Genomic DNA, 19,481 nt, shown 5'->3' with positions numbered 1-19,481 from the left:
ATATTAATCTATAATTTGCCTGCTGTATAAGCATTAGAGGCAATCATTTCCCAAAGAGAAACTGAATTTTCATCTTTTTTGATACCCTTATCCTTTATCTAGCTTGAGTAATTTTCTTAAAACATAAACTCCTGCCAAACTGAATAACAGATTTTTGGTCTCAGTGATAAAACTGAAGGGGGGTGGGGGTGGGGGCGGGGAGAAGGAAGAAAAAAACATTGGTAAAGCTGACTGAATTGAGTTACTTCACTTTTTGGCTCTTGGTGCAATTTTCTTTCCTTTTTTCCATATTTTTTGGTTCTTAACTAATGTGGATCAGTCTGTAAATGGAAACATTTAATGCTGAAAATGTCAAAACAAAATATTTAACCTTTTCAGAATTTTACTATCTGAAAACAAATTCTACCAGAATTTAAAAATAGATGTAGTAAATAAGCAACTGCATATCAAACTGTGCTGCACACAAACAAGCCCAGGAAAAAATGGGTCTGTAATCTTTGCATAGTATAGCACAGCAATCAGCAGTTACTAAAGGAATCATAAATCACAGAAAAAAGAAAAAAAAAAAAAAAAAAGAAGAAGAGTGCAAGAGTTCTATGAGTGAAAATATTACCCTTCACTGGAGCCGAGTGAAAAATGCAAAACATTTGCCAATCAAGTAGTTTCTACAGATGCCCAGTGCAAACACAAAACACAGGAAAGACCATGTTACATCAGTCCCATTCTCTACGCTGTGCAAAGCTATAGAATATAAAGTCTTTTGGTTTTATATGTTCCATCGGCCATCTTCCTATTTTTGCTACATTTCAGCGTTACCTCACTTCCAGCTTCCCGCTAGTTTTTGAGCTTGCAGATCTCACAGCCTGTGCAGTGGTATACAGTATTTATTTCCCCTTTGGAACACACTCTGACTTCACATGGTGGCTCAGTGTTGCCTTTTCCATTAAAAAATACTTGCCTACAACACAGGCATGATCTAGATCTTTAAACACCAGCTGCCTCAGTCAGTTCAATGATCTGTTTTCATCCAAAAGCTAAAGGGCAAATTTTCTTTGCAAGGCTCCTAAATGCCAAATTTCAGCTTCCTCCCTTTCCATTTTTAATGCCAAGATAGTTCAAGAAAATCTTTTAATAATACTTTTGTAAGAAGATATCATTTTGCTGAAATGTTTAAATAGCAACCACCCATAGACAGAGATCAAAGCTGGCCATTTCCAGGAATATCTTTCGAAGCTGTATCTGAGAACAGGGTTTTAGAATAGATGCACACAGGCAGCCTCTACAACTGTCATTGCTGATTCAGTTAAAATAATGCAAATTAATGTGATTGCTTCTGAGATCTTTGCATTTTCTTTCTAACATAAAAACTTTCCATTTGTGTTTTGAATAGGTAAGCCTACAGGGTATGGATCCAGCAGTAGACGCTTACACCACAAGGGAATAGTGGATGAATGCTGCTTCCAGAGTTGTGACCTGAGGAGGCTGGAGATGTATTGTGCTCCAATAAAGCCACCTAAATCTGCACGCTCTGTACGTGCTCAGCGCCACACTGATATGCCAAAAGCACAAAAGGTAGGCCAGGCTGGGGGGGGGGGGGAAAGAAAACCAAAATAACCAACCAACCAACCAAACAATACCCCCACACACCCCCAAAACAAAAGACCTACCCCTTTTAGTAAAGGAAAATTCTCTCAAGGCTGGTAACATAGCAAACAACTGATGTGTTCTGCGTACTAGGGATGCTGAGGTTTAGTTTTGGAACATAGTGTCTGTGGTAGGAAGCAAGTAGGAAATGCTGTGTTCTGTCTCCTCTCTTAGAACACTGAATAAAACATGGAATTGCTAAGCTAATAGTTATGAGGTTTTATCCTGCTACTGGGCAGTAAATGACAAGTACTCACATCATCTAATCATAAACAGCACCTAAAGCTTCTTTCAAAAGAGAAACTAAACACTGAATATTTAACAACTTCCAGAACTTCCTCACTTATCCTTCCTTGTCAGGAACAGGTAGAGTGAGTGATCGGAGGGAAAACACAGCTCTTCTGCTATTCATTTCACATGTACATGAACAAATGATTTTTTTTTCCTTTCTGCATTATCTTGGCCTTTTTATTTATTTATTTATCAATCAGAACTAAATTAACTGGATACTGACTACAATTATTACATACTTCATTTTAACTATCCAATGTTTAATAAGTATGTTCTCCAAGCACTTCAATATTGACATTCATTGGGATTATTTGTATAGTTGTGGACACTCTGAATACAATTATGTTCAGAGTATCCAGATTTTTGTTCCTGTCACACTTGATATACTGTACATATATGTAATTAAATCTCATCTCTCCTCAGCAGAGCCCATAGTTCAGAAAACCCATCTTAGAAAAGGCTACCATTAAGCTCAGTATCCAACTGTCTCTCCAATTTGAGTTCTGAACATCTGTTTTACATGTTATCTGTCATCTGCTGTAAGCCTCTAGTGATATATTTTATTTCTGTTGACCCTGCCTGTCCTACACATATGTTGGCCCCACTCCTGCAGTTATCTGAAATTTTTTTCTTATAAGAAATGGAACTGCATGAAATCCAAAGATTTCATAGGAAGTCAGGAAACCAGCACTATATACTAATTTCCTTAATATCGTCTTTATGAAAAGAACAATTGTAATCATTCCAACATCCATTTGTTTCCCATAAGTCAATCCATGGAATGGAATCCTTTCACCTCTTCCTCAAGAGGTTTCAACCTTTTAAAGTAGTGGCTGTATGATTCCTCCTGGGAAGTAACACCTTAGCTGCAAACATCTCAAAAGGTACACAGAAGAAGTGAAGTCGTCTTCAGGTAGAGCTCAACTATAGACAAGAAGACCCTGGGCACACATATATTTAAGGCTTGCAGGAAAAGAAAAAAACAGGCATGGCCTGTAATGTGTGTGATCCTTCCCATACTTGTTGCTAAGGTGACAGGTGAAACATTCTGTAACTTTGAGTAAAAAGAGACAAAATACCTGCCAGCTCTCTGATGGATCTCCACATCACTTTCCTTGGAGGGCTAAGGACTGCTGTCCTCTTCCCAGTTCAAAAGACAGGCAGGAAAACACTTTCCTGACAAAGAGGAAGGGACAGAAGAAAGGCATCTCTCTGCAGCAGCAGGGGAGGTAGCGTTCAAGAGGGGATACTGGAAGAAGAAAAAAATTGGAGAGAGTATGTAGTAATTCAGAGAACCTAGCTGCAGAAGAAATCATCCAGGAAATGAAAAGGAGAAAAAATTCAAGAGGTGAAAAGGGCAGTAAAAGGAAAAAGAGGAACAGAGAAGGAGAAAGGAGAGGGAATTAAAGAGGCTGGGAAGATGAGAAATATTGAGGAACTGAATGAACCACAGCACATCACATTTTGATGTGATTTTGAGGAAAAATTGAGAGAAAATAAAATTAGAGAAAAATTAATATTAGAGATAAAACACCTTTAAAGAAAAAGTATGTGGAAAGGAGGACAGAGGTGAACAGAAGCAGAAAAATCATAAATGCTTTTTGATGGGAACTTGATGATAACAGAAATCTAATGGGGAAAATAAACTGAAATTTTCATTAATATCTGCAGATGGAGAAAAGTAGATTGAGAAAACAAAAATATAGAAGGGGTAGGAGAAACTATCATTCAAATTTATGATAGATAAAAGGAAAATACAGGGAAGGGAAACAGAATTCATCAAGAAAAACTCTTTGTAAAAGCTTTGGTACATATTCTCATGTAATTACTTTTTCTTTCTTTTTTCTTTTTGCAGTCAGCTGTACGTGAGTTTAAGAAAGAAAATCCTATGTTCATACTTTCTTTGGATAGGCTCCCCCAGTATGAATGCATTTAGCTAATTCATAGTGTTGATATATCACTGATTTTAATTAAAAAATTAATTATAGTAAAGTCAAATTACTTTTCAGTTGAGCAGGATTTTTTCTGCTTTAGAATACTTTTCTGTCTTAATAGTATGTGTTACATATGAGATAGATATCTTACACATATAAAGTGAGTAAGATAATATATATGACCTCTTTAATATTTTCTTATTTAGATACAGGATTTAAGGAAGGATTAAGTGGAACATATAAAATGTACAGTTACCCTCAGATTTCATATACAATCAGTTGCTTATGCCTTTCATACTTTTAATGTAATTTTTATTTGGCATGGCATCTCCTCATAACCTTTTCAATCGACAAATCCAGGATTTGGGTTTTGATTTAAGTGTTTTAGTAAGTGGTCTACTTTTCCAATTCCTTGAGCAGATCATTCCTCCTCTGCACAATTTGGTAGAATAATGCAATGGAGCAGGGCTGTCCTTGTTTAGGTTATGTTAATGTTCGTCTTAGTCATTACATTACCAAATGTTGCTACAGTACACGCACAAATCTAAAAGATGAAGTCCAGGCACTGAATGATTTACGTTGGCTGGGAACCCCAAATATGCCTATTTGCTGCTATGAGGCTAACATCAAAAACTAGTTTTAATGTAACTACAGAGACTCTATGTTTGGAGTTTTGTTTGTTTGTAGCTAACAAACAAATATTTCTTTCTCTATAAGACCATTATTTTTCCAGTTCCAAGACCTTTACTCAAAAATAAAAATAACACATTGTTATGATATATTTAGGGGTATTATACACACAGCATAGTTCACAGATTCATAAATATGAAATTAAAACAGAAATCCAACCAACCTGCAGGATCTGTTGCTCACGCATCAATTGTGCTCATCCAAAGCCGTTTTTTTTTTACTTGCTTGCTATTTGAATATCCTGTTGAAAGCTCTCAGTTGAATTCTTACTGTTAAAAAATGAGAGATACATAGGCATTCATCTTGCCGGAACTGATAAAAAATAGGAAGTGATCAAAGGCATAATACAAATCCATTAACAAATTCTACCTCAATTGCAGTTAGTTATGTATATGAGCAGAGGTTATTTAAAAGGACACAACTTAATCATATGTCAACATTTCTAAACCCAAGAAAGATGTCCCTGAATTTTTAACAAAGAGAACAGTTGTGAAATGAAAGCATATTACAGATCAAGTAACATATTTTTTTAACCTAAAACTATGATAATCATAGTTGATGTTGCTTTCAGATTAAAATCCCATTTAATGAGCAAATACATCAGCTAGTAAGGTAGGAGTAAGGAATAGAGAGAAACTTTCGGTATTTGTGCTGGAAAGCAAAGTAATGGTTTCACCTATTTTTGCACTAAGTTAGGTTTAGAGTTTTAAACTGGGAAACAGGAGCAAGAAGAGGAATTGAAGTTTTGTCTTCAGTGTATGTGGTCCTACCTAGCTTTTCTTTCATTTGTTTCTAAGAAATGCTAACAAAAGCTTAGTCTGTTTACCCTTAAGTGAATTAAGTTTTAACAGCATTTTGGAAAACTAGTGAATAGAACTTTGAAAAACAATTGTTCTCTGTTAAATCCAAGGAAATAATTGAGCCATTTCAACAATAATTGTATACGTGAGGGAAGACTTTGACCTTTTTGACTGAAGCAGTGGCACAGAACAAGTGGCACAAAGTTCTTACCAATTTAAGGCTACAAGGTACCTTGAGAATTATTATTGAATGTGAACACTGATAAGGCTGACTTTAAAATCCAGTAAATAAAGAGAGGAAAAGCAAGAAAACATAGTGCCATGCCACCCTCCTGCAGTCTGAGCAAAAGGACCAGATGTGTACACTGATAGCATTCTGCTCTTCCATAGATTTTTAGTCCTTCTTTAGGCCTTGTATGTGGAAAATATGCATAAATATATATAGCAACAAAGTATCCATAGGAAGCAGATTCTCTCAAATATCCTTTTATCTAATCTTCAAAATGTCAATAAATACTAAGTGAGAGTAAGAAAGAGAGAAAATATGTTAATATTTTCAGTTAAGAAGATACCATTAAGAATAAAAGGAAAACTATTAGATTATTTCTCATTAATCTTTCTAAGACTGGCAGGTTCTTTTGTAATTGGCTCAGTATCAACTCACAGATAGATTTACAAGCCAAAATAAACACAATGGCAGTGATTCTAATTTCTGTTATAGCCACACCGCATTACCAAGCCAATGAGGGAACCTTTAAGTGTAACATGTAGAAGAACCTGGCCTCTTCAGCAAATTATTTTCTCCCATTGCTTACTTTCCAGCCTTGTTATTTTACTGATCATACTGCCCCCAGAACTAAAAACCTCCCAAAGAGACCCCAGAGAGTTCATAGCTAAGATATCATGCCTGTCACTACAAACATTAGACTTTCTACTTATTACCAATAAAGCATGAGATCTTTTAATGCCAATATGATGTCTGAATGTCCCTCCTAGTAGGATAAGAATGCTGTTAAATGTTTCCTGATATCCTTCCATCTCAGTTAAATGACCTTTACTAGCACTATCCTTATGTTAACACTGCCTTGTCTCCAAAGATCCATGCTTAAAGTGATAGGTTAGAAGTCTGTGCTTCTCTGTTCGGGAACTGACTTATGCAAAGTTCACGTTTTGCATCTGTCATCTTACACTGCTTACTGTCCTTGTCTGGGCCTGAATATCAGCTCAGTGGATCTGATAATGAAACAAGCATCACAGATAACTATTTTAATTAACATTTTTCTAAAGACTCGGGAAATAAGGCAAGCTTTTCTATACTGGTATATATGCAGGTCTGAGAACCTGATTCAGACATTCATGGGTTTTTTTTCAATGGTCTCAACATTGCATACTTGAAAAATTGTGTTGTGTGGGTCAGAGCATCTTCTGGCATGCGTGCTACTGCTGCCACCACCAATGCCACTGCTTTGTAGTTATTCATCAAAATGCTGATTTGAGAGGAGAAACTGTCTTAAAAGTAACCTGCCATCTTCTCTCAATTTCAAAGCTAGCCTGTGTATTATGACAGCTCTTTTTCAATCTACAGGTCAGTATTAAAAGCTAGAACTGAAACCCTGCTGCATCTTGTTATTTGCTTTACTTGGATGATAAAACCATTTTAAAGTCAGACACAGCAGCAGTGGAGAGAATTTGTATTTTCATTTGGGAAATATATAGTTAATTTTCAATCTAAGTATGCTTTGAAATCCACTGCAATACAAAATGGCTGTTGCTTCACAATAATGCTCTCACTGTCCATTTTACAGATCACAAGTGTGCAGCCTTTAAGAATGTATGAATTTTTGCAAATAAAATGTAGCATATAATGTTTCCTGTACACTGGTAAATGCTTTTCAAAGAGGAGAACCTAGGGGCAGCATCGAGGAGGATATTTTATTTTGTTGCCATGAGGATGTGGTGGTTTGACCCCCTGGCTGCATGCCAGGTGCCCACCAAAGCCATGCTATCACTCCACTCCTCAACTGTACAAGGGAAAGAAAATATAACAAAAGGCTCATGAGTCGAGGTAAGGACAGGGATATCACTCACCAAGTACCGTCACGGGCAAAAGACACTCGACTTGGGGAAATTAGTTTCATTTATTACCATCAAATCAGAAAAAACTCCCACCTTCCCCCCAACCCTCCCTTCTTCCCAAGCATAACTTAATCCCCAGTTTCTCTACCTCCTCTCCACCAGCGGCACAGGGGGATGGGGAATGGAGGTTCCAGTCAGTTCATCACACATTGTTTCTGCCACTTCTTCCTCCTCACACTCTTCCTCTGCTCCAGCATGAGGCACCTCCCACAGGAGACAGTTCTCCGTGAACTTCTCAGCGTGATTCCTTCCTATGGGCTCCAGTTCTCCACACACTGCTCCAGTCAAGGTCCTATCCACAGGGTGCAGTCCTTCAGGAACAGACCACTCCAGTGCAGGTCCCCCACAGGGTCACAAGTCCAGCAAATACACCTGTTTCAGCATGGACTCTTCTCTCCACAAATCCACAGGACAGATGAGTCAAGGAATTCCTGTTTTCTTAGTTCATTGTTAGCAGTAGAAGCATTCGTAGCATAAGGCAGGTTCCTTAACAGTGGCAGACCCCTGTGAAGTGCTGCAATGATGATTTTAGTGAAAAACAGTGAAAACTGAAGGGCTCATCCAGAATGAGTAGTTCAAGGTGAAAACTAAGGTTCACCTTAGGGAAAACTAAAGACAGAAAAGGTATTTTTTTAAAAGTGGAAAAGAAACAGGCAACAAACTAGCAAAAAATATTTAAATATAGGGATAAGCAGGATTCTGTGGACATTTCTGTCTCTGTATTTGATCCATGATAAGGAAACTATTCTATAGCAGTATTAGCAAAATTTGAAAAAGACAAGCCAGTTATCCTACTGAACTGATCATGGGAATAGTGAATAATCTCTTCTTCCTCATTTAGTATTGCATTTCAGACTAAGAATGTCTAGAATGGCAGATTCCTAGCAAAGCCATTTCTGCATTATGAATACTTTGCTATTAACAAAGTTGGCTTCTCAGTGATGCAATCTTAGTTTGGCCAATGTTCTTAATTGGTGGTGGTATAATTAATTTAACAATTACTAGTACTGCTTGGGGTTTTTTTTATATATTCTGAAAATAATAATTCAACTCATATCCATCAGAACCCAATCCAAACCCAGTGAAAATTAATAAGCTGCATGTGAGCTCAAGTTCTGTGATCCTTTGCCAGTTTCAGATTTATTTTCTGTTTAATAGATACTGGAGGCAAACGGAAAAGTTATATATAGAATAGTATTTTATATATGAAAATACATAAAATATTACTGTAATGTACCAAATCATCTTCCATTTTCTCTCTGTCCATCAGAAAAAAAGGCAAAAAATTCATTACTTTTTAAATTTTAGTGATTACATTTCCTTTTTTTTTTAGGGCTTAAATAACAGAGAATGCAGTGGTAGAGCTGCAGGCATATGCTTCACCTTTCTCAGGGAGATTTTTTATTTTTGGCTTTCCTTAGGACAACAGACACAAGTTCAGTCAGCTACGAACGATGAGGATTATAAATATGGAGAGTCACTTAAAAATTCTGCCTCTAGTCTGGTACAGAATGTGCAAAGATTTGAGCCCAGCAAACATTTACCAGCAATGAAAATCAGGAAATCAAACTGAAAGATATATGCCACACCCATCACTGCTGCTAGAAACAGGCTGTGCATGTAACGACAGTGAACTGAGGGCATTATTCATCCCAAAGCCCTCTTGATTTGCCTGGCACATCACCCTGTCTCTTTTTGAAAATACAAATTATTTGGCTGCAGCTCCTGCAGCGAACCCACACTTTTTATCCTTCTAAAGGCCTTATCCAACAAAAACCTTACACATCTAATATGCCATTTATGCAAAATGTAGGTAACAGAGTCCCACTCAGCAATTTTGAAAACCTCTGACCACTGGATACCAAAGCCCAGGAGGCTCCATAAATCCTGCAGTTACAACTCGGAAGTTCCCTGGCCCCTATACACCCTGCTTTTATAAATGTCCTTGTCCCGAAAGAAAGAAAATCTTTGGTACTTACTTTATGTCTAAGCCCATCCAGGTTGCAGTATGCAGATGTTTCCTCTGCCAAGATCAACAATGAGAGCAATCAAAGTAATTATGCCTAGGAGAACAAGGAATTTAATGTACATCAGTTTTGTACAGTTAAGTTCTCTGTGAACTGACAGAAGGACTCTAGCAATTCCAGCATTCAGGATAACTGTTTTCACACTAATACAAGTTTTGTGATCATACAGCATATTAAAACCTATCTGGAATAATATCTTTTTTTCTACACCTTCAGGAAGTGCATTTGAAGAATACAAGTAGAGGGAACACAGGAAACAGAAACTACAGAATGTAAGAACATGCCATCCACAAGAATGAAGAATGAATGTGCCATCTGCAGGATACTTTGCTGTAAATAAATTATTTGTTAAACATTGGAAAACTTAAAAAACCCTATGGTTTAATAAGCTTGATGCAATCTCAACCAATGGGCATTCTTCCAGTGAACAATGCAACTAAACATTCCAATATTAAGTCTTTAGAAAACAGAACATTTTAACCAGCCCAGAGATAAAAAATTCTGTGGTTGATATATTACTGTTAACCTGTTTTAAATGTCCTGCACAAAATCTCTTAAAGTCCTGTGCCCCTCAAAAGCCTACAAATTTATGGGCCTTTGATGGATTCAATTGCACTAAATTAACCTACGAACACTGGCTGCTGGAGTCATTCATCAGCCTTGTCTAAGTGGTGGTTTTTTTATTTGCACTTCTATACAAGCAACAGGCTGTTTGTTTTACAGTGTCTGATAACATTGTTTGTCTACCCCTTCATATTTGCACATTTGACATTCCCAGTAACAGCAGCAGTAAGGTAACATACAGAGTTTTAAACATCCATTAATTCCACCTGTGGCATTCTGACAGAATATGGGTTATAGATGCATTTGTTTAAAGACAGTTTTATTTTTCCTTCTCTTGCCAAGTTGCAGTTTATTGCAATTTGTGAGACAAAAGATTTTTAAAAACAGTTAAAGCATACATAGGCTCTCAAACCATTAATGATACTTCCAGGTAATTATTTTGCAACAGTATAGGTAACTTCCTTCTTCCTCCATATAATGCAGTATGTAAAATTTAGCATATCAATAATACACATATATCAAACAGTATGTAAAAATCTCTGTTTTATAGTACAACGGTGCTATTTTATAGTTTGTTACATGAAAGGGTCTGGCCAAAACAGTAATAGGTAAAAAGCAAATATGGAAAGATCAAGCCAAAGATTAAACAACAAAACAGTTTTAAAAGTACTCAGTTTAAATGAACCAAAATGGCTTCGGATTCCAACATGGAAATGACTTCTACATCTTCAAAAGAAAATTCAGATACTTGCTTCCTTCTAGATGTTTGAGTGGTGGTGTGTTCACTTATGGTTGCACGAAACACAAATTCATAGATGCCTACACCTGGGGAAGACAATTTGAAAAATAGCCCTCAAGTGATTTCAAAGGGTAGCTCATCAGGGCCTAAATCTTTCTGAAATATCAGCATTCTGTTCAAAGGTAACAGGGTTACTCAAGTTCTCTGCCATTTTAATTCTTCTAGAATCAGATGAGATTAAATTGACTGTTAATTAGCTTGCTGCATCTCTCTGTAAATCAGAAAAGCTAATCTAATCACCAAATTACAGTGTAGAAAGAGTACTCGAGAACAGATGAACCATAACGTCCTTCAAACTGCTACTTACAATCACCTTTCATGCACTCTTGTGGAGACATATATTTCTGCATAACCTCAGCCATTTAACCTTGATAGGTACTGCACTGATTCTGCCTTGAACAACACCGTGTACTATGCTCCATTTTTGCAAATCAGCTCAGTGCTAGACTGGCCCTGTGGTAAAGGGGGATATGTAGCCAACGGTGTCCCAAGGTGAGCAATAAATGTCTCTGTGAGAGAAGGTAAGTGAAGGCAGGGGAAAATGCACTGCTCCACCCCGTCCAGAACTGCAACGTGGTTCCATTCGACTTCTTCCCCCCATCACCCTGCACGCGGTAAGCTCCGACAAGGGATGAAGTATTCCTTGGTCAGCCCCAAAGAGGTCAGGCAGAATACTGTAATAGGGAGGAATTAGGGACATGTTAGATTAGATCTGTGAAGGAAGTATCTCTTTTTAAAGGCTCTAATCTGCCTTAGCTCCTACGACATCCATGGCAGTATATGACTGAACTAGTAATTAAAACACAAGAGAAGAATCTCTGCAGGCTGCATATTGTACAGCGCCTCAATAGTTTCTTGTGAAACAGGCAGGAAAGGTAGGTCTTAAAATTCTAACACATTATTATAGTTCCTCTTTTATTCCCATAGAAAATTTGGGTTTCATATTTTCTCCAAGTGCAATGTATTCCTGTGCAATTTTTTAACCTCTCCGCTTTCTATGAGACACATGGTTATATGCACGATAGGCTGCCAATGCAATGTAAAAGCACAACAGTAAACGAATAAAAAGAATATGTCATAGCTGACACTGACTGAGATAGTTATGTTGAAAAAGGAAGAAAGTACAGAGCAACAGATGGGGAAACTAACCTGAATTATTTACCACCAATTCAATAAACAGAGGTAGCAATGCTGATATCTGTCACAGCTTTTACAGGCCTCTTTTTGGCAGAGGGGATGCAGAGGGAAGCATTTTTGCTTCAATGGCCATTAACAATTCTGAAATGTGTTCCAAGAATAAGCCATTATTTTTGTGTCACAGACATAATACATATTTCTATTTCATGTCCCGTGACTCTTTTGTCCCCTGTCTCCTCCAAAGTTCTAAGGGGAGGCGGGAAGAAAGGTGTGAGCGCAAACAGCAATTTGCAGATCCCTGTGGTGGCAAGTTTCTTTGTAGATAACATTTTACTGATGCACTGCTAACATAACTGAATAACAAAACATCATTGTGCTATTTAATTCTTGTAAATGAATTCAAAGTTTGGTCTTATCTTTGGATTAATGCACTTACATTTATGCCACCATTTTTCTCCTGTTGAGAAATCATAATTAGAAAATGTCACTTATAAACAGCAATATCTAACATCAGAACTTGACATCTGTCTAAACAAATTAGAACAATTCTTGAAAGAAACTACAATAAATAATTAATAGCTACAAGCTTCAAAGGCAACAGTTTGCTTTACTACAGAATAAATGGTATCACAAAATGGAAAGTAGCTCCACCGCTGCAGAGGTGAGAAATGCATGGATGGGAAGTGCATACTTGTGTAAGAAATCTCCAGTCATATGGCAGGGAGCACGTGATACACCCGTCAGTGTGAAAGATAAAGGGCTGCATTAGCTTAATAATCTTAATAAACCCACTACTTAAAGAAGAAGTTGAAGCATGAACCAAAACATCTCCTGCCCAAAAGTACAAAGTAGTCTGACTTAAAAAACTTTTAATTAGAGAAAGTGAAAGGTTCAGCTGGATTTTCAAAAGCACTCTAGATATTTAGGAACAGGGCTCCACTGGATGCCATTGATTCTCATATATCACTTAAGTGTAAAGAAAGTCCTACTCCTCATCCTTCCATATCATGTAAATCATGTGAAAGAAGTCACAGATTTTTGCACTCTGGAAAAGACATAAAAATACACTTATTACACAGAATGTCACTGAAGTGCGAATTAAGCCTCATTATTTTCAGTTAGTTCAAAAAGGACTGCAGATCTGAACCCACTGAAGTTAATGTAACTTTCATTAAGGTGGCAAAATCTGAGCCCCATCTCCATAGTAACCATAATTAATCATTAAGATTTTAAATGGAAAATGAATAAATTCCATATTCTGCTCAAAATGTACTTACAGACTTATGCTTACATTTGTGTGACAGACTTGTATGAGGCTTATTTGTACCATTCAGTCAAGAGAGAAAAGAAAAATCAGATAATGGGATATTGCGTTCTGTCCCTGTAGATACGTTGAAGTAGGCACTCTTTGACAAAGGCAGATTACAGTGTCAATTCCTTTTATAAGATTTAAGGGTAAATTAGCAGTAGACTTTCTTTACAGAAGTGAATTCCATACATAACTAGTAGCTATGTTCAGTTGCCCCATGAGCTGGTTGTTGACTTAGTATCAATAGTTAAAGTTGATTAATGAAGTCTCTAGGCCAAGCACGGTGTCTTCTTCGCTCTCAATTTTAACAAGCAAGTGCATGATAAGCCAAGTTTAGAAAAATGTATGCATATTTGCTTTGCCTGTTACTGATTTGGCCAACAATGCCAAAGTGGTGCTATTGTTTTGTTTAAGAAAGTACTTGACTAAAATATAAAAGAAAGCATAAATATTTTTTTAATGTATGAAAATGACAATTATATAGGTATGGTTATTAAAATAGAAATACAACTAGCCATAACTTTTCAACTTTTTGTCACTCAGCAATGGCAAAGAAACCTTAAATTGATGGAGAAGGGGCAGGTATGTGTCAAAATGCCACAAAAATTCATAGACTTGAAATGCAATTCTGCATCTTCACTCCAAGTTAGAAATACAAATGAAGAAAAGCGTTTAAAGTCAGGGAACAATGGATATGACTGAAGGACTGCTCAGATTAATCCAAGTTCTATATCATACCAAAGATTTTTATGCCACACTCTAGCCTGAAATCAGTGTAGAATTTGGCTTAAAGTCAGTGGCATGATATGATCGAGATTTTCATTGGGCACATATTTTTATTTTTACCTGATTACCTTCTCACTCATGGCGTGCCCCACAAAAGTCAGTATTCTTATGCAAAAAGAAAGCACAAAGAAATGCATCTTATTTTAACAAGGAATGAAAAAATAAATATTCCTAACATGAAACTGATGCTATTTTTAATTCTTACCAGTTCCAAATTGTGAGAAAAAGTTGAAATATATGGCTAACAGTCTGTGAATTTTTTTTTTTAACTTTATGTGGTCACTATGATTATCCTAATGTGCAAAATTTCACGTTTCATTGTTTTGTTTTGAAATGATGGTAAGTTAAGCCCAAATAGAGATTCTTGGAACCTATAGGCTAGATAGAATACTTATGTTCTGATGAAGGTATAATCAATATATTTAAAATGTTTTATTTTTAGTCTGAAAAGGAATAGTAATAATTTATTTGGGGACTCAACCTATACTGGTCCCTCTTTTAAGGATACTGTTCAGTGCAAACCAGTCTTTCAAACAACAAACTTCTATTTAAAACCAACATGCATTCCTCCCTCCCCCTCCCCCCAGAAAACCTAGTTAAAACACTAATGCAACATAATTTTATTGTTTATCTGTTTGTTTGAGGTGTGTGTGTGTGTTTTGTTTTGATTCACTTTGTGTTGATTTCAGGGGTGGGGTAAGGAGGAAGACATGAGGCTTTCAAGTCAGTAAGATTTTTTCCTTTTGGATACAATCCACAAAAGATAAAGAATTTGCCTTGATGAAATTACTAATTATCCAATTCATGTGTGGAAGTAGGATTAAGTAAAGCAACAAAATTAAAGTTGTCTTGAAAGAAGGAAAAAAGTTATTAATACTAAGTTTTTACTCATTGTAATCCTACACTATACATGTTGCTTCTCACAGCATTGGAATGTTCTACTGGACTATAACTGTCCAAACACGAAGTATATGATATATATAAATCTTTGATTTTTTTACATGAAGAATGTTATGGGAATATCTGAAACTTGATTACATATAGTACAGTATAGAGATACCAGTCTGGCAGAGACCAAAACAAGAAGGACCTCCCTGATGCTTACATTAGGAAATCTTATACTAGTTGCATAAAGGGTGTGTGTATGTATATATAGATATATACATATATAGAGACATATGTATGTATATGTGTCTATATATATATAATGTTATAATGTGTGTATGTGCATGTGTGTGTGCATGTGTATATTACGCTTTTCTTCTCTTTCCCCTCAAGTAAAATTTGAACTTCCTGGGTTTTACACATTGTTTCTCATGGGTTATATCAATAATCCAATTGGAATGTAATTTTAGAACATTGTATAATATGGGGGTCACATGTTAGATCCTGACTTTGTTTTTCACACCTGAAGAAATGACCTGATTATTAAATCATAAACCACATCTTTGCTGTCATCGGGCAAATCTATTTATCTGTTTAAGTACAGATATAAAGTCCTAACTCTGATGGCCTTATTATGAAAACATTGATTTAAAAATTTTCTTTTATTTCATTCTTCTCCAGACAACTTCTGTTAAGTGAGATTTTTTAAGTGTAAGCATCCCTTCAAAGTAAGAATAATGGGTCATATAAAGAGAGAAGAATGAAAATATTTGTTATTTAATAATATCAACTCAATTATTCATTTGTCAACTAGATGTTTTTGTAAGAACAATTCATGCCTCTCTATAGCACCCTCAACTATTTCAGAAGTGGAAAAGGCTTAGCACTGTAAATTCCTATATCCCAAATTATTTATAATAATGTCTGATTTCTCTGTGCTCTTCAGTAACTTTTATTTTGCCAGCTTGACTCACAAAAGTCAAAAAAATCATCAACTATATACTTCTGCTGCTACACATTCTTCCCGACAGATATTTAACATACATACACCCACCTACAATATTTACATATTCACACCTGATTGAAGTTCTTAAGAAACAGCACAAATACGGTTGGGTGATTTTTTTTTTCCCACATTTGAAAGGTAGGAACCATTTTTTAACTAAATCTAAACCATTCCATCTTACTGTATTTTACATTCATTAGTATCATCTCATTCCTCTAAAGCAACAACAAAATACCTGCAGAACGAAAAGAACTCTATCTTGATAAATAGGATCATGCTTCATGTACTCATGTTAAAGAAAAAGGTTTAACCAGATAACTATATTTACAACTCATTCAATTACATTCACATTTTGTAGTGAAACACTTAACTTTGTAAATTTTAAAATCAAATTAATGTTTCACTCTTCCAGGTTTACTGGCATTAACCTGGCTTATGGTATGAAAAAGCCCACTTTAACAATGACCTGATTTTTAAATCATAAAACACATCTTTGCTGTCATCAGGCAAATCTATTTATCTGTTTAAGTACAGATATAAAATCCTAACCCTGACAAAGCATCCAAGACCAATAGACTAAAGCGCGACCAATGAAAGAGGTACAATGTTGTTATTTTGTGCCAAGGGATGAATTCTATCTTTTTTTTTTTTTTTAAAGATTAGAATTTAAAATCAAATTGATATAAATACTGCATAAGAATTATGATGCTTTTCATTATTCCCACTTGAGATGAGTTTGAATATAATAAAGCACATGCCAGTTACACTGCATGATACAGTATATAAATCATACCTTTTCATTTATTACCATTTCTAAGGAATTTGTTCAACTGAATTCTATAAAAATCCTGTGCAAGATGAAAAAACAATTGTTAAAAATGTATAATGGTAATAGTTGCCTGATTAAACTAAGTCTCATCAAACATGAGTCATAAAATGCTCCACTGAAAGCATACAGGTACTTCATAATGTTCTGAACAGCTTCGTCTGTAGTCTGATACTTCACGTTGCTTTTATCAGAATGTGATGGTTTGGTTTTATAGTTTCTTAATCCTTGGAGTCTTTGGGTTAAATATTAAACATGTTTATCAAGCCTCAGGATTTTAGGAAACAAAGTTAAAGCAGAAGAAGCAGGACAACCTGCTGCTGATAATCAAATTATGTATGAGCTTTCTCTCCTCCCAAATTATCTGCAAAGCCATCCAGAAGTGCTAAATGAAGAGATCAATAGCACTTGGTTTCCAGAAGGACAGCCTTTCCGATAGGAATATTAATTGTTCTTCCTTTATTCACTGTTGGACTTCAGTTGGTATCCTGACTAAGACAGGGGTTTCCATGATGCAAGCATGAATGTGGATACATGAATTTCTGATTTCACTACTGAATAATGCTACTATTAACATTTCAAGTCATTATAACCAAACAGTGACAAGTGTTAAATGTTCACTCACTAAAAACCATTTAAACTCTCTATTAAAGTTCTAACTGGAGTTATTCTTTCTTTTTTATTTTCTTGTGCTTACTCATAATACAATGTCACTACTTGATGACAAATAATATTTCATACTGTGTATGTAACATCATTGTGTTGCAGAATCCCCCAAATACCTCAACAATGTCTTTGTTGCGCTATTCTCCCCATTTAGCACTTACAAGCTTTTCTAGTAACAACCAATAAATAAAAAAACAGAGCTCTTAATATGTACAAATATTAAAAAGAAATCAAGAGTTTTTGCTAGTTTGCAGTTCATGTAATGCCATCTTGACCATTCTGTTCCCCTCTCTCTACAAGCTGTCTAGAACAGTAAACTTTGCTCCATAAATAATAGTGTATTCATGCTTTTAAAGGCTTTTATATGCATTTATGGTAGGTAAAGGTTGGAAGAGGTAGCTGACTGATTTTTACTTTTATCTACTTTGATTTCAGTAAAGGGCTTTGTCATTCTGTATACATAAAGGTTAATGCACCCTTTGGTTTGTAGAATGTACTGAAATGTTTGCAGCCCTCTTGGTATCAGGTCCGAAATGTGAAGCATTACTGTTAAGAGGGTATCTTTCTAATGTATTTGTATGTATAGTTTACACCTCTGTGAGGTCTAATAAAGGATTATGGTTAATAAAAAATGTGTTGAAAATTCCTCATCCACATAGATTTTGCAGTAATTTGCATTCTTCTTTTCTCTTCCCTGGCATATAAATTTCAATTCTCAGAATACACCAAAATCAGGACATACCTTAACAGGATGAGCAAGCTTCACTCCTAAGATAGGACTGACATGGACAGTTAACCAGTGGCTCAAGAGCCTTCACAAAATGGAATTGTCAGCAGAAGGAATTATGGAACCTATAGATAAAATTAATACCAATGAATAACAGGGAACAAACTGCATTCACTCACAGATGAAGATATCTGAACTCTGGCATACAGTCATACACCCAAAAGCTCCTTGCTGTTTGAGAACCAGCTAATGTACACAAACTCTTCAAAAGATATCCAAGGGACATTTAAGGACCTACAAACTACTATGTCCTACAGCTCTATCACTCAATTTTATTCCTCAGGATCTGTATGTGAATAAATTTTATATTATAAATATGGTATCTTGCAGGAAAGGGAAGATGTTTGTTGTGAAGTTAAGCCTCAGAGCTCTGTTGGGAGTCCTTTGGAAGAAAGGACAAAGCATGTAGTCAAAGATCGTCAGGGTAATCTTGGATTTCCAAAATCCTTGTAAATTAGGTCCCTCATCCAATGTTCTTAAAAACACTAAACTCTCATGGAATGAGAGGGAAGTCCTTCATATGTGCACACTGCTGGTTAGGAAGAAGAAAAGATATATCAGGCCAGTTGAGAGCGAAGGGGCACCGTATGTGAAATCCTGCTGCAATCTGTTCTTGCACCCATGCTGCTCAACCTTTTCCTAAATGAGCTGGAGAAAGGGTGGACAGTAAGAACACGAATTTCATGGGTGATATTAACACAATCAGGTTGATCAGGCATGATCATGCCTTGGTAAATCTATGCTGACTGTTCCTACTTGCTGTCCAGTCCTTCAAGTGCTTGGAAACAGCTTCCAGGAAGTATTTTACTATAACTTGCCAGGTACTGAGGCCACCTTGCAGATTTTGGCCCTCTTAGATGGCTGCAATTTTTGCCTTTTTTCAGTTACTAAACTCCAACAGTTGCCAAACCTTTCTAGTATGATAGAGAGAGTAGCCTCACAAGAACACTGCAGAGCTCCCTCCCACCCTCATCTGTATCTGTGGTTCCAAGAATTTGTGTATCTCCATTTGGCTTAAGTGCTCCATCTTTTGTTGTGGGCAATACTTCACTCTGCTGATCATCTTATGGTTCTGGGAGGCCTGAGGACAGCCTTGCCACTGCAAATGTGAATAGACACAAAAAAGACCTCTGGTCCAGGAGGTCCCTAAATTGTGAATCAATGGAGGGTAGGAAAGTTTCGCTACATGTTGCC

At 36.2% G+C, this 19,481-nt stretch overlaps 1 protein-coding gene across 1 annotated transcript in view; it reads left to right on the top strand.

Moving 5' to 3' along the window:
• The window catches only part of IGF1 (insulin like growth factor 1), an 86,453-nt gene that overhangs the window by 43,551 nt on the left and 23,421 nt on the right, over window positions 1-19,481 (top strand). Inside the window, exons 3-4 of the mRNA XM_080391393.1 lie at window positions 1,391-1,572; window positions 9,739-19,481. The exon at window positions 9,739-19,481 is cut by the window's right edge and continues 23,421 nt beyond it. Coding sequence (XP_080247519.1) covers window positions 1,391-1,572; window positions 9,739-9,798 — 242 coding nt within the window. The 3' untranslated portion in view covers window positions 9,799-19,481. The remainder of the gene's footprint in view (window positions 1-1,390; window positions 1,573-9,738) is intronic.

The sequence above is a fragment of the Falco punctatus genome (genome assembly GCF_963210335.1).
Source record: "Falco punctatus genome assembly, chromosome: 6".
NCBI classification, from domain to species: Eukaryota; Metazoa; Chordata; class Aves; order Falconiformes; family Falconidae; genus Falco; species Falco punctatus.
The sequence above is the reverse complement of the archived record's forward strand: the minus strand, read 5'-3'. Positions and strand labels throughout refer to the sequence as shown.